General features: G+C 45.8%; 1 protein-coding gene and 1 long non-coding RNA gene across 2 annotated transcripts; one reads left to right on the top strand and one right to left on the bottom strand.

Annotated features, from left to right (window-relative positions):
• Nucleotides 1–194: 194 nt before the first annotated feature.
• On the bottom strand, nucleotides 195–15461 carry TMEM40 (transmembrane protein 40). The gene is made up of 16 exons (XM_068157802.1): nucleotides 15178–15461; nucleotides 14320–14537; nucleotides 13933–13989; nucleotides 10733–10766; nucleotides 10502–10558; nucleotides 9511–9650; nucleotides 9035–9188; nucleotides 7001–7108; nucleotides 6117–6170; nucleotides 5228–5263; nucleotides 3968–4000; nucleotides 2539–2604; nucleotides 2206–2277; nucleotides 2049–2123; nucleotides 1248–1310; nucleotides 195–832 (listed from the first exon to the last, which is right to left on the bottom strand). Exons 1-16 carry the CDS (start codon nucleotides 15440–15442, stop codon nucleotides 813–815), a joined length of 1452 nt encoding a protein of 483 aa, XP_068013903.1. The 5' UTR covers nucleotides 15443–15461; the 3' UTR covers nucleotides 195–812.
• Nucleotides 7633–16850, top strand: LOC137450857 (uncharacterized). The gene is made up of 3 exons (XR_010989666.1): nucleotides 7633–9199; nucleotides 13988–14049; nucleotides 16266–16850. It is a non-coding gene; the product is annotated as an uncharacterized lncRNA (long non-coding RNA).
• Nucleotides 16851–17629: the final 779 nt, after the last annotated feature.

Genomic DNA, 17629 nt, shown 5'->3' on the forward strand with positions numbered 1-17629 from the left:
TTTGCCTTGATGCCTTCATCTTATGGGTAGGAAGACCATTCATTTTAATTAACAATTTAAAGGTATCCCCTTTCTCTTTTTTTGCAGTGTCTCTGTGCATTAGCCCTACCTAAGCCATGTGTAGTGTCCCTGTACAATGAAAGTCAGAATTGCTCTTTATTTTACTCAAAGAAATAAAAATGCTGGGGGATGACTCAAATCAAGCACTTTATTTTTTCCCCTCAGAAGAGATGAAATTTGCTGCTGTTAGTAATCTCATTACTGCACCATTATGTCACTGCACATAAAGTCTCACCCAGCTTTCACTGGGTGCAATCGTTATACACCCACTATATTGAGTTCTGCCACAATCAATTAATCTGCTTCAGTGCTGCTGCACTGTTGGGGCTCAGCTGTGTAAGCAAGTAGCTGCTGTTTGCCTGGTTTGCAGCATCACAAGGGGTGATGAGGAGGTGGCTCTGTGGTTGCCAAGATTCCTACTGAAATATCCAGAGCCTAATCCAGAACCCACAGAGGATAACATTGGTCAGTCTGTTGATTTTGGTACGCCAGAGGCAGACTAACATGGGTGCAGGGGAGAGGAATGGAGAATGGAATTGTCTTGTGAGTTCTGCTAAGCCCTGAATCACTTCAGAAGAAAGAAGGGAACCCTGCAACACACTTTTAGCTCCTTTTTTGAGGAAAGGGAGTAGTGTCTTGCTCTTGTTTAACATCTCAATATTGTGCAGTAGCCATTATGGTTTTATCATTTCAGTTCTTTTAATACTAGAAATTAAGGCAGCAGTGTTTTGCAGAACTCTCAGTTCCTCCTCCTAGGCAGCTTTCCTCAGACCTGCACAACAGAGAAAGAGAAGACTGTGAGGTCTACTGTGTTCAACTCACCCTGTATCTTTGCAGCCCCTCAGCATTCTTCCCATTTTGTGTTCACAAACAGATAAACACAGGCCTGGAGCCTGTTTGAAGCCTAGCTGAATTTTGAATTCTTATTTAGACATTGCTGGGAAACAGCTCCTACCCCATAAGGGGAGAGTTTTTAAAGTGTGCAAGTGCTCATGGAAAATGCCAACAATAATCAATAATTCATTCTCAAACCCAAGCAGCTGTCATTAACTGCAGCAAAATAATTGCTGTTCAGTATTAGGACTGGAAATTGTGATTTACAGAAGGTGGTCTTAAGCCTTAACCAAAAGGAAGTACCCAGGAAGGTGTAGGGAAGGTGGATGTAGTCTAGGGAAGGTGACTGTTACCTGCTGGCCTGAATTTGTCAATCAGAGGAACGAAGCTGTCAACCACGCTCCGGATTCGATACACTAGTTGTGAAAACAAAGGTTTTTTCCCAAGATGAGCCAGACAGACAGCAACATGAAACATAAAACCAGAAACTGCAAAACCCAAACACTTGACACTTGCAACATGAAAGAACCCAGAGCTTGCTGTTTAAACAAGCACCTTTGCAGTATCATCAATAACAAAGTAGTGACAAAGCTGATTGCCGTGAGAACCATCCACGAACTGCCATAAATATTAGCACAGGATTACAAAGGACACTTCTGTGCTCAGCTGGGAAGCCATGACTTGTTGCAGCCTTCCCACAGCATCCCTAGGGATTGCCAAGAGTGGTCATTTTTTCAACACTGTTTTCAGTAGCTGCTGCCATCCAGGTTGTGCTGAGCATCTGTCCTTGGGGTGCTCAGCTGCCTCAGTCCTGGGGGATGAACAGCAGCCTGAGTGCACAGCACCTTGTAGAGTGTGTCTGGGAAGATGCCTGGCTGCTAAAATTATTCGTTGTCATGGCAACTCAGCATTCAGCCATTGCTGCAGGAAGAGGTGACTCAGGGTCTTGTGATCACTGAAAATGAAAAATGACTCAACCCCTCCCTCCAGTGTCACTAAGGCACATTTGTCTCCAGCCACACTGGGTAATTGTGACTGAGATGTTGTGGGGCTGTTATGTGATGATTTATGGCATCATAGACTTGTGCAGTGTAATGACTGTGACCTTATAGCCTCAGTGTGGATGCAGAGCTGCCTGCCATGGACAGACTTACCTAGACCAAAGTATATCCCAGTGGTTTCCAGAGAAGCAAAGGTGACTAAACCAATTCCAAGGGAAATAGTCCAATCTAGGGCAAGAAAAGAGAAGTTTGGCTTTGTTTATTTTTCTAGTGTGCAACAACTCACCCTCCTGTTAAAGTCTTGCCTTACCTTGGTAGTAATAATAGCAAATTAGTAAAGCTCCAATTGCAAAGCAGAGAATGACAAAATGGAAGAACTCATCTGAAACAGAGGGGGAAAAAGGTCACAACTGCACGTGAATCAAGTCTATTCCCATGAGATGCCTCATACACTAGACTCAGCTGCAGAACATACAGCCACAGTTGTTAGGAGAAGCCTTGATGCACTTCAACAAAGGAGTCATGTCAGGGGAGTGGGGGGGGGGGGGTGAAATGGCTTTTTTTTGAACCAAAGACCTTCACAGCCTTGAGGTTCAAGGGAGCTGACATCAGCTGAATTAAAATCACGACCTGAAACAATTACCATCCTTCCGGATGCCCATCCACCGCACTGCCCACTGCTGGACCTGGGGGATTGTCTTCTCATATGCTACAAGAAAAAAAAAGAGATGTCTTCTATTGCTGTGGAACTCTGAAATTAAAGTGTTTAAAGTTTTTTTCCCTCTTTGTATCTGAAATCAACTCTCAGAGCACAATAAATGCCAAGCTCTTTGTTCAAAGGAGAGATCTGTGAGCCTTTCAGAAAGGTCAAATTAGCAATTTTAAAATGGCCTCAGAAAGAGCAGGGGTTTGTTTGGGTTTGTTTTAAAGCCTGATCAGATGGTTGCAATCACAATACAGAATTGTTTTAAAGCACTCTGCATCTTCTCTATCTAGTCTAAGACAAACAATAGGCTCAGAATTGCAGTGGGGGAGTAAAGCAGTAGTATAAGGGAGCTACGGTTTGATTCTTGGGTGCTTTGCACCATCACAGTTATGCTAACATCACCATGAGTGAGCACCATCAATCTATGTGAGCCTGATGGGGAAGTGTTTCTGCACCTCCCACACAAAGAGCCAAGGCTGACAATCAGTCTCTTATCGTTGGTTATCCTAATACACAGACACAACATAAGAACAAGGCATTGTTAGAGCTTTAAACCAAGAGCATTTTGCTGCATGCCAGTTGTGAGCAGAGTTGCCAAATTCCATTCTTTCTCTGACTGTATTGTCAGAAAGAGTTGAATGTTTCACCAGATTCCTAATGACCTCTTCAAACCAGGTTTTTTCTCTTTCCACTTGTCAGGGGTGTGAGAAAGATAGTTGGCAGTCTGCTGAACATAAGCCTTTGGGAATTGATTCATCACAAGTTTTAGGTGCTGTATTTGGGCTCTGCATCCAGGCAACCACTGCCTGGCAGTGAATTTAATTTCCTCTGAAGACATAACAGGAAAGTACTGGGAATGTTCTCCACATCAGATGCAGACTTTTGCTACTATGCTTTCTGAACTGTGAAGCAACTAAACATTGCCATTAAATTCTGTTCTGAGTCAGGTGATAGTAGTATAATAATGTTGGATGTTTGTGCATTCTGGATTGATCAAGTGCTGGTTTGGGGACAAACTCAGTTATTTGATTATTAATGGTAACATAACACTGCACTACTCTGATTCACAGATGTTCCTCTGCAGTGGTATGAATAATCTATAGATGGAGTTTACCCAAACATCAGTTCATACCTGTTGTGTATTACTCTGCCTCCCAGATGCAGTAGGCCTGCTGTAACTGTGTGTCATGCAATAACCTGCACGGTGTTTCTTCTATTAAAGCACTGCAGTGCATTTTAACAACTGTTCTCAAACTTTTTGATTAGGACAGATCAAGGTATCAAGCAGCTGGTACAGCCATCATCACTACAGAAAACTCAGTCCTGAAGGACAGCATCCATAAGAAAAACTTCTGTATGTACTCACCCTCTGCAGCTGAGTCTTCTCTGCTGGTAATCTCTGAAAAGCAACACCATTTTGTTATTTCTGATGGTGAAAATACAGCTCTATTGTTTCTCCTATTACCAGCACTAGCAAGGACTGCAAGTATTCACCCAGTATAGACAAAACAGTACTTGCAAGTGCCAGGAAGTAAAAAAGGCCCAAGAAGAGATGACAATAAAATGAACTCTTCACAGTGGTCCCAGGTCCTCTGAAATAGCTGGGCAATGGGAGATCAGTGGAGCTGTGTTAACTGAAGCTGGGCCCCAGGCAGAGCTGGGATCACAAGTGCTGCATGTATGTATAATCTGAGCCTGTCCAGTGCAGCAGGCATGCTGTCCTGCACTACCTAAGTATTTTCAGTGTCTCAGTCCGGTGCAACAAAGGCCATGGTGAGAGGTAGAGAGGCCAAATGCCAGCTGGAGAAGCACCGTGATCCTCTTTCTGCCCCTGGCAATTTGGGGAGAAGATTGTATTGCAATGTGTTCCTCTACCCTGGTATTTTGTGTTTGGTTAGGTAACTCAAAAACCTCTCCTAGGGATTATGTTGCAATTTATATCTTCTTCCCAACTCTGTCCTCATCTGAAACAGCCCCAGTTGCATCAACCCTTCCCCACTTCACAGAAGAACAGGGGTTTAGCAGGTGTCCTCTCAAAAAAGGCCAGGCTCTCAGGCTCTCAAACTGATGAATGTGGCATTGGCCTGGAGTGGGAAAGAAGTGATCAGTTATGCAATCAAGCCCTTGCAAATTTCCTGCTGTGTGGATTTTACATCTGTTCCAATGATGCTCAGCAGCACCTGATAAAAGGAAATTTGCCTTTAGCCTGATATCTGTTCAGAACATCACCCACAGAAACCAGGCCCCAGCTCCCTCCCAGACTTGCACCCCTGCTCAGCAGGAGATAGAGGGCAGCAGGGAGTGCTGAGACCAGCCCAGCTTCCTTGGGAAAGGTTGCCCAAAAGCATTGCTGGGTTTTCCCCTAAAAAGGATGAGCTGACCCTGTGAGAACCTGGCAGGCCTACCAAAAAAGGCGTCAGTCTGCTGGAATGCCACGACCTTCCATCAGCCTGCCACTGGCAAGCTTGCAACATGTCTGCACCATCCCCAGGCCCAACACCAGGTTAGCTGGAAACCAATGCTTTTGCAGCCAGGGGGTGTTTTTTAATCTACAAGCATGCCAGAAAGAAGAATGTGCAGTCACAGCCTTCCTTTCAGCAGGATGAGGTTATCTGGGAGCACTTACCTGAGTCTCTGTAGGGAACAACCTCTGCTGGCATGCCTAAAACGTTACAGAAAGTTCATGTCAGTTAACATCCATAGTGAGAGTGCCCAGCTGCTGCCAGTGCCAGCCTGTGTAACTCAGCTGGAATTAGTGTAGCTGTGTGAAAGTGACAGGGTAGGTTTGAACTCATTAGAGAGGGCAGCTCTGCTGTGGGCTGCGCAGTTCGAAAGTGAGAAACGTGAATGGATTATTAACTTCCTTATTCCACCTCTCTCAATATCTGGAGTCAGATAGAATCAGACTCCTCTGAGACAAATTAGCTCTCCTGATGCCAGTCTGAATGAGCTGCTCTTGCACCTGGGCTGAGATCAATTTAAGATGTTAATTGCATGATTAAAGCCTTAACTTTTTACATCCCTAGATCTATACCATAAGCCGATAGCCATTTCTGTGTGTTGACACAGCACGTTTGCCTCACCTGCATGGTACTTATTCTCCATTTTCCCTTTGGAAGCAAAGGAAAAGTCTTCAGATGGTGTGGTCCTCACTGGTGATCTGAATGCAGGCCTAGTAAGCAGTGGCTGTGAGAGATATTTTCCAAACTCTCAAAACTGCAGCATTTCAGCCTCAACAGTGCAGACTCAAGCAGCAAGACTTCTCCAGCAACGGTGGAGCTTGCTGTTTACCTGCTTCAGCTCTATGCACAAGGCATGGCTGACTATTACTTGGGCTTCACCTTATAAGAAGTGCTTTTCCCACAGCCACATTCCAAGGGATCATTTTCCTATGTCTCTACATGTTAATATACCTTTGTTCCAAAATCAAACCAATGAATACCAGAAATGACTCTTCTTTTTCTTTATACTGGTTGTCTCTAGTGAAAATCAATACTGTTGTCACTTTGTCTTACCTCTAAGTAATTTGCTTTCAGTCTTGTGTCTTCCTAAATCTTCCCCATCACTGTCTGGATAGAGAAAGTGGTTTTCCATCAGATGAAAGAAAAAAGTGCCAGCAGTATCAGAAACAACAGCACTGTAGTTGTTTGATTGTAATATAGTAATAGCAGTGGGATATGTAGGTAAAAACCAAGGCCTTGACATGCAAGGATCAATACCAACTATTTTTGCCTCACAGTTCTTTTCAAAGCTGACTGAATAGGAGGAAAAAGATCAAAATGTGAAGCTGAAGTAATTTGTATAAAGGGATGCTGTGAGAAAGCTCTTGTTTAAACAGAGGCAGCAGCAGCACTCCAAATGCAACTCATTTGATCTTAACCAGCTTGTGGCTTTCTGTAATGGAATCAGCCAGTATCAGCATTATCACTGCCATGTCGCCTGTCACTTAGTCTCATTTTCCATCAATGAAATGGCTCAGTGGCAACCAAAGTGACTTTTGATACACTCTTGATGTTTGCTAACTGGAAAAGAAGTGCCAGGCGTGCTCTAGCACTGCCAGCTACTGCTGCACACTGACTCTTCTTCTCCTGCTACAGCACAGGCTTCACTGAGGATCACTGAAGTTGTGACCTTTTATTTAGGAAGAAATCTTACAGCAGATTTCCACACTTCTGAAACCTCCAACTTCGACATGAGCAGGAGACAGCTGCTGTTGTGCTGGTGCTGAATCTGGAGGGTGCTGATTGCTTTCTGTGTTCTCTCTTTCATACACTTTGTTACTTTATTTCAGAGTTCTGCAGATTCACTATTGAATGGCTGCAAGTCTCCTGTGTGAATCTTGTCTGGACATGCAATCAAACTAAATTATGCATCAGGGAAAAAAATAAATCCTTGCTACCTTGCGTATCTTCATCCATGGACTCATGGGATGAGGTTTCAGCCTCCTCTTCCCCTTCTGAAAGTGTGAGGTTTCTTTCCATTCTCTTCAGGAATTTCAGTTTTTCATCTGTATTAAAATATAGAGGAAAATACTAGAAACAGCTATTTACACCACACTGGTTAGGCTGCACCCCGAGTACTGTGTTCAGTTCTGGGCCCCTCAGTTTAGGAAGGAGGTTGACTTGCTGGAACGAGTCCAGCGGAGGGCAACAAAGCTGGGGAGGGGTTTGGAGCACAAGCCCTGTGAGGAGAGACTGAGGGAGCTGGGGTTGCTTAGCCTGGGGAAGAGGAGGCTCAGGTGAGACCTTATTGCTCTCTACAACTACCTGAAGGAAGGTTGTAGACAGGCAGAGGTTGGTCTCTTCTCCCAGGCAAGCAGCACCGGAACAAGAGGACACTGTCTCAAGTTGTGCCAGGAGAGGTTTAGAGTGGATATTAGGAAGAAATTCTTCATAGATAGAGTGATTGCCCATTGGAATGGGCTGCCTGGGGAGGTGGTGGAGTCACCGTTACTGGAGGTGTTCAGGAGGAGACTTGATAGGGTGCTTGGTTGCATGGTTTAGTTGATTAGTGGTGTTGGATGATAGGTTGGACTCGATCTTGAAGGTCTCTTCCAACCTGGTTTATTTTATTCTATTTACATTTTCTCTCTTTTACAATGACAGATTTCACAATGCTTCATTAGGATGGTCTGGCAGGGAATCAGACCCTTAGTCTTATTTCAGTGCTGGTTTTTTTGCACACAAGTAGTGTAAAGCATTACAAATGACAGCCTCATACACTTTACTGTTTAGATGTTTGTAAATGGTCATGATCGATGCCTGAGGATTCATATTCTGGCTTTTGATTTACCCATAATGCTACCCCTGTGAAAATTCCCACTTCCTGAAGCAACAGAGCTGGAGCTGGAAGGTGTTTTAGCCAAGTAAGAGTGGCTCACCGTTCCTGGGCTACTTCTCCCTTCGCCCCTGACTTCTGCCGGCTGCTTCCCTGCGTTTATGCCGCGGCGCTAGCGCCCTCTGGTGGCACAAGAGCAGATTTCTTCCAGCCTCACTGGGGAAGGGAAATCCGGCTGTCGAGTCCTAGGCCTGGCTTGTGTGGCTGGAGTTGCAAGTGACTCTTAACAGCTTCAAATTCAGCTCTGTGCTGGGGGCCACCAGATCCATGCCTCTCACTGTTATTAGCTGCGATATTTGAACATATGCAGCTAGATACAAGTTCCCCTTGCTGCTGCTCGCTGTGCAGGAGCAGGAAGGGGTCCCTGCTGTGACAACCTTTCCTACGCTGACAGATAACCAAAGCTGGGGTGCTTTCTGGGTTGGAAGGTCTCTCCCTTTCATGAACATCAAGGCAGAAACAGGCACAGGATCTCTGGGAGGGTCTCCAGTTAAATTCAGGGTCATCTTAAGTGAGTGCTGCTCTGTGATCTATTAAAAATAATTAATGACTCTATGGGCCCTGTGGAACTGCAGTTAGTGTCTTACTGCACAACCATGCAAATGAGAAGTGCAGTGAAGTCCATTTGTATCTTACTGCCAGGTTCAGCACCCGAAGTGGCATTCTCCATCCACTCCTTTCAGTTACTACTACACATGCTGCTGGGGTCATTTGCAAATTTCTTTCCACTATGAGAGCTCAGAGAGATCTGGGCTGGCTGGATAACAGTCATTTAAAACAGTGTCCTGAGTCTTACCAGTCCAGACAGACAGGACAAACGGGCACCACTAACTCAGAGATACCTCTTCGGCATCACAACCCGGGACCTTTCCTCCCTATGCACACAAGTTCTTTTCCCCAGAAGAGGCCAAGTCAGATTAAGTGAAATAATTGTCTTTGGCTCCCATCATCACTGTACAGACCTGACTTTTCTAAGCAACATTTCTACACATTTCAGTTGTTCACTACAAATCACCTCCAAGCGTCTGTCAGCAAGTCCCGCTGGCACTGCAGTGGTTGTAACCAGTCAGCTGCTGAGCAGCCAGGTAGAACTCACCCTTTCCCTTGGAGCTGGGCAGCTGCCTATAGCCAGCCGGGTAGGTTGTATTCAGCAAGAGGTAGAGAATAGCCATTGCCCTGACTCCTTTCTTCTCTACAGCTTTCAGACAGGCTGCACAGCCTCCAGGAGGAACACTGCAGCTGTTGAGGAGCTGAAAGAAAGGTAAGTAAATTGCAAATAGTCTTCCCTGTAAAAACATACTCTGCTACACAAATAAATATATTTAATCTCAGGGGAACATCATCCCCTCAGAGTCTGTACAAAGCCAGTGATTTTTGCACATGGAGAACAATGAAGTAAAACACAGCCACCTGAGTCTCATTTATCTACTGCCCTTTGGCATGATTTAGGTATCTTTTAACATACCAAATAACTGGGCTGCATCTTCTCTTTCCCTCAGGTATATCAGAGAAGCATAGAAGTGTCTGTATAACAATGTCTTTCAAAGGATAGCTGTTTCTATAGTAACTTACACTGCTCCTTTCTTCAGGACTCAGGATAGGTGGCTCAGTGGTGGCTAAACTTTTTACAAGGGATTCCCAGAAGGACTGGTTCATTTTCTCATCGTTCTCCAAGTAACTGGCATCAGCAGTAAAAGCCCTCTGGAAAATGTCTGAGACAAAAAAAAACAGCAGCAGAGGTGGGTTGCGTGGTAGTGTTCCTGTGGTGCTCAGTGTAGGTGTGGTGACCAACATCAAGACTAACATGCTGCCCAACATCAGCACTTTAGTGTGTAAGAGAGTAGTGCTGTATTGTATAAAGCAGCTGTGTCTGCCAGAAACCAGTGCAATGTCAGTGACCTTATTGCCCTCTACAAATACCTGAAGGGAGGTTGTAGACAGGCAGGTGTTGGTCTCTTCTCCCAGGCAGCCAGTACCAGAACAAGAGGACACAGTCTCAGGCTGCACCAGGGGAGGTTTAGGTTGGATGTTAGGAGGAAGTTCTATACAGAGAGAGTGATTGCCCATTGGGATGGGCTGCCATGGGTTAGTTGTTTAGGTGGGTTGGATTGGTTGATGGGTTGGACACTATGATCTTGAAGGTCTCTTCCAACCTGGTTTATTCTATTCTATTTAGTCTGTAACATGCCACTGGTGTCCTTGTGGTGCCACTCTCTCAGCTGGAGAAACAAGGGAAGTATTCCCAGCTATTTAACGGGTGCTAATTCTGACCATGCTATTTTACAGACAAAGGACTTGATGCCAAGGTACTGAGATACCTTATTAGGCACTTAATACACAGCAGTAAAATCTTCATGTATCTGAATTCCCACAAGCACGTGGACAAGGCCTGATAAGAGGCTTGTGGAAGAGCTGGGAACTTACTACTGGTCTCCTACAAGCAAGGAGACAGATGAAGCATGTTTTCAGAGGAAACAAGTTTCACTGACTCATGACCATTCCAGCATACACTCTCAAGCAGTGTGAATGAGACAAAGCTTTGGTCTGTGTCTGTGATCCTTACCTTGCTGTTCTTCAGTAAGATCTGGGAATAGGACATTCAAGTTCTCCATGGTGGTGCCTGTTCAAAAGGAAAGAAAAAGCATACTTGGAAACATCTCAGTCTGACTTTCTCTGGTTTTCAGGCTTATGCTTGACTCTGTGCAAACATGGCACTTCAGTTTTGAAATCAATTCTCTGTTGCAATGGGAGTTTCACATCATGATTCATTTACCCTCACAGGACCCATACTCACCTCCTCTGAGCAAGTCCCGCTGGGCTGGCCTTTGCTTATTAAGAAAGAACAAAAGTCTGATCAGCATGAGTAAAATGAAAAGAAGTCCTACTTGACCATTCACATTGTTGGGTTTTACAGCTGCCGAGGTGTGTAATTAATTCTTTACCAGAGCTGTGAGTAACTTAACAGGTCACCTGCCATTCACAAAACAGCACAATTATTCCTCACCTCTGACATCCTTATACTTAAAATATACCAGGTGGGGAGAACAGGTGAAATAGATTCAGAAGATCTGGAATTCTTGTCTCACAGAAGACTGACACCTCACTGTCTGCCCTTCCCAACTTGTCATGACAAGGAAATTTCCACTAACTTCATGTTTCTAAGTTAAAACCTTTTCAGTGTTGAGCCCAGATTCCTTACTAGACTTTGCCAGGGAAACAAAACAGCCTGACATGCCCAGAATCCGATGCTTCATTTTGTTCTGCTAAATTCCCCCCAGAAATGTTGCTGTGAGGCTGGTTTGTTCTGACCATGCATACTCTGTGGTGATTGTGGTTCTGAACAGCTGCCTTCTCCTGCTGTGATCCAAGCATTCTCCACTGGCTGCATCTCCCCTCATGCAGCATTTCAGCTCAAACACTGTTGTGTGAGAGATGCAAAAGATTTTTGGGGAGCCTGAGGTACAGGTTCCACTCTGCAGAGTGGAATAGGAAAACAGTTTATACACCCACACTTCTTACAACCTGACTTATGGGTCCATTCAACAACATATTTCCAATCTAGCAGTTGGAAAACTGAGTATTTCCTTTACATTTTCCAGATGGAAAACTTTCTTTTCCTACTGGCACTTTCAGTTCTCTAGAGACCATCATATCAGTCAGAAAATTTTCCAATACAAAACCCACAACAGAGCCAGTTGATATCTTCAGAAGGATGGTAGAACACACAAGCAGAACCATCTTCATTCTCACAACTCTGAAGTGTGTCAGTTCTTAAGGAAATCAGACACAGACTCCAAAGTACCTGCAAAACCCATCCCTCTTGTGGAACCAGGGTCAAGGTCCCTTGGTTTTAGTATGTTGGTCATTCTGGGGACTTAGTTTGAAACTCTTAGCCATTGGTTTGCATTTTGCTTCTGGGAAGGTCACATTATCTCTTTAAACCCTATTTAAACCCAGAAAACTGCTTACCCACCTCCTAGATGCATTGTGAGAAAAAGGTAGTTTAATACCATAAGAACACTTTGAAATGATTCCTGATGATGAGTTCTTGCACATCTGTCCTCTGCCTGGGCAAAGAGCAGCTGATGTTGAAATACAGGAACCCAGCACACCACACCCTGGATAAACTTGTTCTCAGCCACACAACAAAGAATATAATTTCTGTGCAGTTATGGATCTCAAGCTGTGGTTTTCAGCCTTTTTTCAGCATCTTCCTTGCCTTCCTATTTACTCAGCTTAAACCTTGCAGGATTGTTTGCTGTTGTAAGTTAAATTCTTTAGGCCTCTTTGTGGCACAGTTGAAATACTTGGCCTATAGGAACAAAATTACTTGAAATATAACTATTTCTTCTGGCACTGATTAATTCCATTTCAAACAAACATTTGCAGATTTCACTGTTGAGTGAAATTCAGGAGGTTTCACTTTGGGGCTCCTGATATGTAGTAAAGGCCACTTTCACTGGCACAATCAAGGCATGCTGCTCTTCCTGTGACAAGAACTTGTCACAGTAGCTGCCTTGTGCCAGCTCTGTGCCATGGCAAAGACAGAGCAAGCAGGTAGGCAGCAGTGCATCTCCCACCACACTTAAAGGAAGAACAATACTGAAGGCAGACACTGTCCACCTCTTTTGCTGTCAGACTTGTTTATTCTAACATTGTTCAGGTGCTGGCCCAAGTGACCATATTGCTGAGCTCTACTTATGTATCTCACTAAGATAAGATCTGGGTGCCACAGGAGACATCTAGGAGCAGCCAGCATCCTCTCCTGTCTGCATTTCTGTGCCTCCAGCACAGTTGAGCACAGTCAGCCGCACAAAGCTTTACATAACTAAGGAAGTTTGGTACCTAATTTCTGCGTGGACAATTAAATCCCCTGTGGCTCTTCCGGAAAGAAAATCAGATCTAAACAAAGGATAAGTATAGGCATTTAATTATTGTCTATTTTAAAAGTGATTTAGTTGATTATACCTCACAATCAGGGTAGGGTGACGATATACTGGCTTCAACAGGGCCATGAGCTCACTGAGGAATGACATGAACAGCAGACCTCATCTTGCTTTCCCCACAGTAAATCAGAGCATAATTAAAGTGAGGTCTTTTTAGCATGTTACAATAAAATTTTTGTGCAGTCAGACTTCCAGTTGTTTAGAAAGTGAGGCTGCTGAAAGCTGCTGAAATGTATCTGGGTGAGACTGTTCAGTGAGATATTAAAAAATGTAATTAAAGTAACATAAGCTTGGTTTAACTTCAAGACAAAACACAGGCGAACCTGAACTTCTTCCTTTGGAACTTTTACTGTTCATTTTACTGCTAAATTTTGTTTTAAGTCACTCCCTGCCCTTCCTTCAGACCAAACCAAACAAGATTCATAAAACACACCTGCAAGGCTTAAGCTGGTCCTAGCAGCTTGTTCCACAGGAAGAAGTCCTGGAGGGCTATGGCCAAAACTGGTAGCTTCTTCCAGTGAGACAACAAAAACCTGAGTCACACCAGCTCAGTTTGAAACCATTCCTACTCTGATTTCCTCAGGCAATGCCACCAGTGCTATCTGTCTGCTTGCTTTCCTGTTGTCAAATATAGTTGAAATAGAATAAACCAGGTTGGAAGAGACCTTCAAGATCATTGCGTCCAACCTATCATCCAACACCACCCAACCAACAGGTTAGAAATGCAACAGAGGAGTAGCAAAACTCCAAGACTTTCCACTTTTTATAGTGTCCTTGAACAGAGGCATGTGGAGAGATCTAGTGAGTGTGTGTTGCTGTGAGAAGAGCAGCTCCCCAGGCTCGTTGTCACCATCCCTTTGTGGGTAAGCAGGGAGCAGGTGCAGCTCATCCACCCCTGGCCACTGGCGCTTCCTTGCTCTCCGCTCTCGCAGCAAGCCCGGACGCGGCGGCCGTGCTGCTGCCAGCCCTACGCCTGCAAGCCTGCTGTTTTCCAGGGAACGCAGTGGCAGTGCTCCCACGCTCATTTACACACACCAGCTGAAATTACCTGCTTTGTGTTTCTCTTTATGTGCTGCGTGCTCCTCTCTGTGGTTGCTGGAAAGCTCTGAAGGGAAGACAGTGAGCTCATCAGAAACCAGAGCTCACATTTGTAGTCTGAGTAAAGGTAAGGCAAACAAACCTTCCACTGTGTATAAAGTATAGGGCTTGCCACGAGGATTTTGTGGAGAAAAGGAAAAAAAAGGGAAGCTCAGTCAAGATGCAGAGGTTACAGGGAAGTCCTGTGACCTGCCACCACAGCCAGACCCCTTAATACGGTGTCACAGCACCTTGTGGAGGAACAAGCCACCACCCATGTACCAAGAGCTGCAACACAACCCCAAAACACCCTCAGTCTTGACCACAAGAAGCTCCCAAAGTCCTCCCCAGCACTCACCTGCAGGGCTGTGCGGTGGTTTGGGATCCTGGGGCAGGGCATGTGTGGTGCTGGCCACAGCTCCCGACGGTGGGTGAGTGGGTGGGAAGGCGTCGGGGCTGGGGCCTCACGTGGCCTCTTCTGACTCACAGCAAGAGCGGCACTGGCTCCCTGTCGTCCTCTGTGGTTGTGCTCCAGGCATGGTGGGAGGAACTGGGTATTTTCCATATCCCCGAGCTCTAGAGAAGGTGGCTGAGGGCCAGTTCCCCACAGTGTGGGGGACAGGAGCTGTGTGGCCCCCAGTCTGCCTCAGGCACCAATGAGCCTCAGTGGCCCAGATGAGCCAGAACCCCCAACCCCTGCCAGTGGCAGCACCAGGGCAGCCTCTGTTGGGGCTGGGGGCCCAGCCTGGATGTTTGAGTTAGGAGGAAGTGTTTGGGGGTGCCAGGATCCTTCTCTGAGGGGAAAGGCTCTAGATTCCCATAAAGGCAATCAGGGACCTCATGATGGCAGTTTGAGGGCCCAGGCACAATGCCCTCTTGCACCAAACATCTCTGGGCTCAGAAGGAAGACACAGAGGGAATGCCCCTGCAAGGAGCAAGGGGATGGGGGGGCTTTACTACCACAGCAATGGGACATCGCCAGTGGGGGTCAGGTCCAACCTTCTCCCTCCCCCACCCCCCCTTGTCCTTGAGGCAGGTCCACTGCCCATATCCCTGTGCCCCATGGCTGCAGTGTTCTCTGGATAGCAGCTGGGAAGGAAACATGCCCTCCATCCATACACCAGCTGCACTGCAGTGCCTGCATTTTCACTTTGGTGTTTCCCACTGCAGCTGCCCCAGGGTAGCTAATTAAGCCCTTCTTGGGCCAGTCTCTCACCTCTGGCTCCAGGTACTCTCACATCAGGAAGCACTCCAGTTCCTGTGGCCTTGCTGCTTCTAGGTCCACTCAGAGGTAACTCCAACCATCCTGCTGCTGGACTGAACCACAGTTCTGGGTTTGGCCTCATTTCAGTAGGATTTGTTACAGGCTGTTGTAAGAGTTCCTTTTTCTCAGCAAGCATTGGCTCCATCCAAGCACAAAGCTTAACGTGCGAAGAGGATAGCTGGTGTCTTGGGAGACTACTGAGACATTTCAAGAGCATTGTGTCTATTGATTGTATGAGGTGTGGCCACCTTAAGTCATTTGGCAAATTAAGCTAACAGTTTCACTTTGGTGCAGTTGCTTTCTGAGGAGAGGGCTGCAGAGGAGTTTGTGTACCCTCCCTCTGCTCCCTTCTTCAGCTACTGGTGCTTCTGAAGTGATCAGGCCACAGAGAAATTTATACTGCCTGTAGCAGGTGTGCCTTGGTTTCTTCCTTCACAGTTGTTTTGGGTTGAGTTTTATTTCTTGGGGTTGGTTGGGTTTTAAGCAGGCTGTTTCACCAGCTTTCCACAAGTGCCCGTGCAAGTGCCTTGTCTCACCTGCCCTGATGTAGTTAAGCCCATGGAGCACTTAAAACAGATAATGCTCTGCCTCTGCTTCTGCTGGGAGAACATTATCTAATAATTAGAATGCTTCATCATGTACACGTGCTTATGTTGCCCTTAGCTGGGAACCCTCCTCTGAGAGAGGAAAATGGTGATTTAGTCTTTGTATGCTGGGGAAATTGCTGCCAGGAAAGACTGAGAGACATGAGACACATGCTGAGTAGCTCTTGTGCTTGACACTAATTGGGTACAGTGTGTATGTGTGCAGATTTGTCACCTGGGCAAGTAGCACCAGAAATGTAGAAATACTCCTAGGTGTGTAGGAGGGGCCTGGCCATGGTATACTCAGAGCAGTAATTGTTCACTTCGTCATCACATGTCTGACAGGTTAAAACACTCCCAGGACACCCCTTGCCCTACCCTGACTTGTATCCAAAGGTTGGTTAAATTAGTTCCTTCTGTTGGTAACTTAGTTGTTACTTTTCTCTTTGAATAAAGCCATATCCCAGCAGAGGCTGAGAAGCAGACTCACTGAGGGAGGGCGACGCTGCGTCTCAGCTGCATTCCGCAGGCTACAGCTAGTGCAGGTGGCTTTCTGTTCTTAACTCCAAGCACTTGTGAGAGAGGGAAGAAAAGCAACAAGTGGCAGAACTCTCCAGGCTGCCACTGGACTAGTAACACCCTGATGAGAAAGCTGAGAGGATGTCTGAGCTGGAGCCATGGACGTTTCTGCAGAGTCACAGGGGAATGGCTCAGCCTGCACCTGGCACCTTCTGCAGTATTTTGCACAGCTAATTCATTATATGAATATTTCAAGCCCAGTAACATTTTTGCTCAAGCCTGTTTAATTAAGAATTAGTCCAAATTTTATGATTTGTTTTTAAAAATGTAAACAGGACTTTCTTGTTCTGCACAGACCTCTTCTCTTGTCTCCTAACCCCCACCAGGAACCAAGCAGGGCACCATGCTCACCCCTACTTCTGCTTTCTGTTATCGCCCCTTTAAACTTTTACTTCTGGCCAAAATTACACTTTCTTCAAATCCATTAGAAACTTTGGAATGTGATGTGTTGTAGAGAGGAGAATGAGGTGCTATTGCTATGTTTTGTTATTTGCATTAATAAAGTCTCTGGTTTCCAATGATTACTGGGCCCGTGGCAATAGAGGCTGAAGATGCACAAAATGGAATTAGAGGCTGTTGCAGACCCTCCTGACAGACTCCAGAGAAATGTTGTTTCCCCTTCTTTCCAGGGATACTATTGCTAATAGCAGGCTGCCTTGCACACTCTTGAGTCTCACAGGTTTGGTTTGGGTTTTTTGTCTGGGTATTATGGAGGCATTAAGCAGCTATCCTTGTACATTTGCTGACAGGCTGAGTCTGTACAGACCTTGACACAGAGCATCAGATCTTGCTACAGCAGGGCTGTAACTGTTGTGGAGCAGCTCCCAAGCCACCAGCAGCTGTGTTACAGCACAGCCTGCATTGCTTGGCACAGGCACACAGACACAGTCCTTAATACTCTGTGCCTCTTAGAAGGTTGCTGTAGCTGCTCCTGCAAATGCAGACCCCAGTTTGGCAAAGGCAAACGCTCCAATTTTCTGCTACCTTCCAGCAGGAATTCCTCCCCAGCATCAAGTGATCAGCATTTCAAAAACCACTTTCTTGTGAGACCAGAATCTAGAGAAAAAAGCCATCAGTGCCTCACACTGATGAACTCCCAGAAGCTCCTTCAGTGCATGCTGAAGCATTTGTGTGCAGGAAAGGCTGCCATCGTGTGGCCTCATCCCCAGCCAGGGGACAGGGTGCAGGAGGCCCGTTCTTGGAGCCTTGCTCCCACCCTGCCCTCCATACCTCTCCAAAGG

Source organism: Melanerpes formicivorus, unplaced genomic scaffold (assembly GCF_026170545.1).
Source record: "Melanerpes formicivorus ecotype bairdi unplaced genomic scaffold, bMelFor1.0.p_v2 SCAF_38, whole genome shotgun sequence".
Classification (NCBI taxonomy): Eukaryota; Metazoa; Chordata; class Aves; order Piciformes; family Picidae; genus Melanerpes; species Melanerpes formicivorus.

What these genes read in the sequence shown, in the direction of transcription:
- TMEM40 (XM_068157802.1), bottom strand. Translation starts at nt 15,442, where the DNA reads ATGCTCTTGAAATGTCTCAGTAGTCTCCCAAGACACCAGCTATCCTCT. An exon ending in GTCCTGAAGAAAGGAGCAGT is followed by an intron (nt 9,189 to 9,510) that starts GTAAGTTACTAT and finishes CCTTTCTTTCAG; the next exon opens with CTCCTCAACAGCTGCAGTGT. An exon ending in TGACAAATTCAGGCCAGCAG is followed by an intron (nt 833 to 1,247) that starts GTAACAGTCACC and finishes TCTGTTGTGCAG; the next exon opens with GTCTGAGGAAAGCTGCCTAG.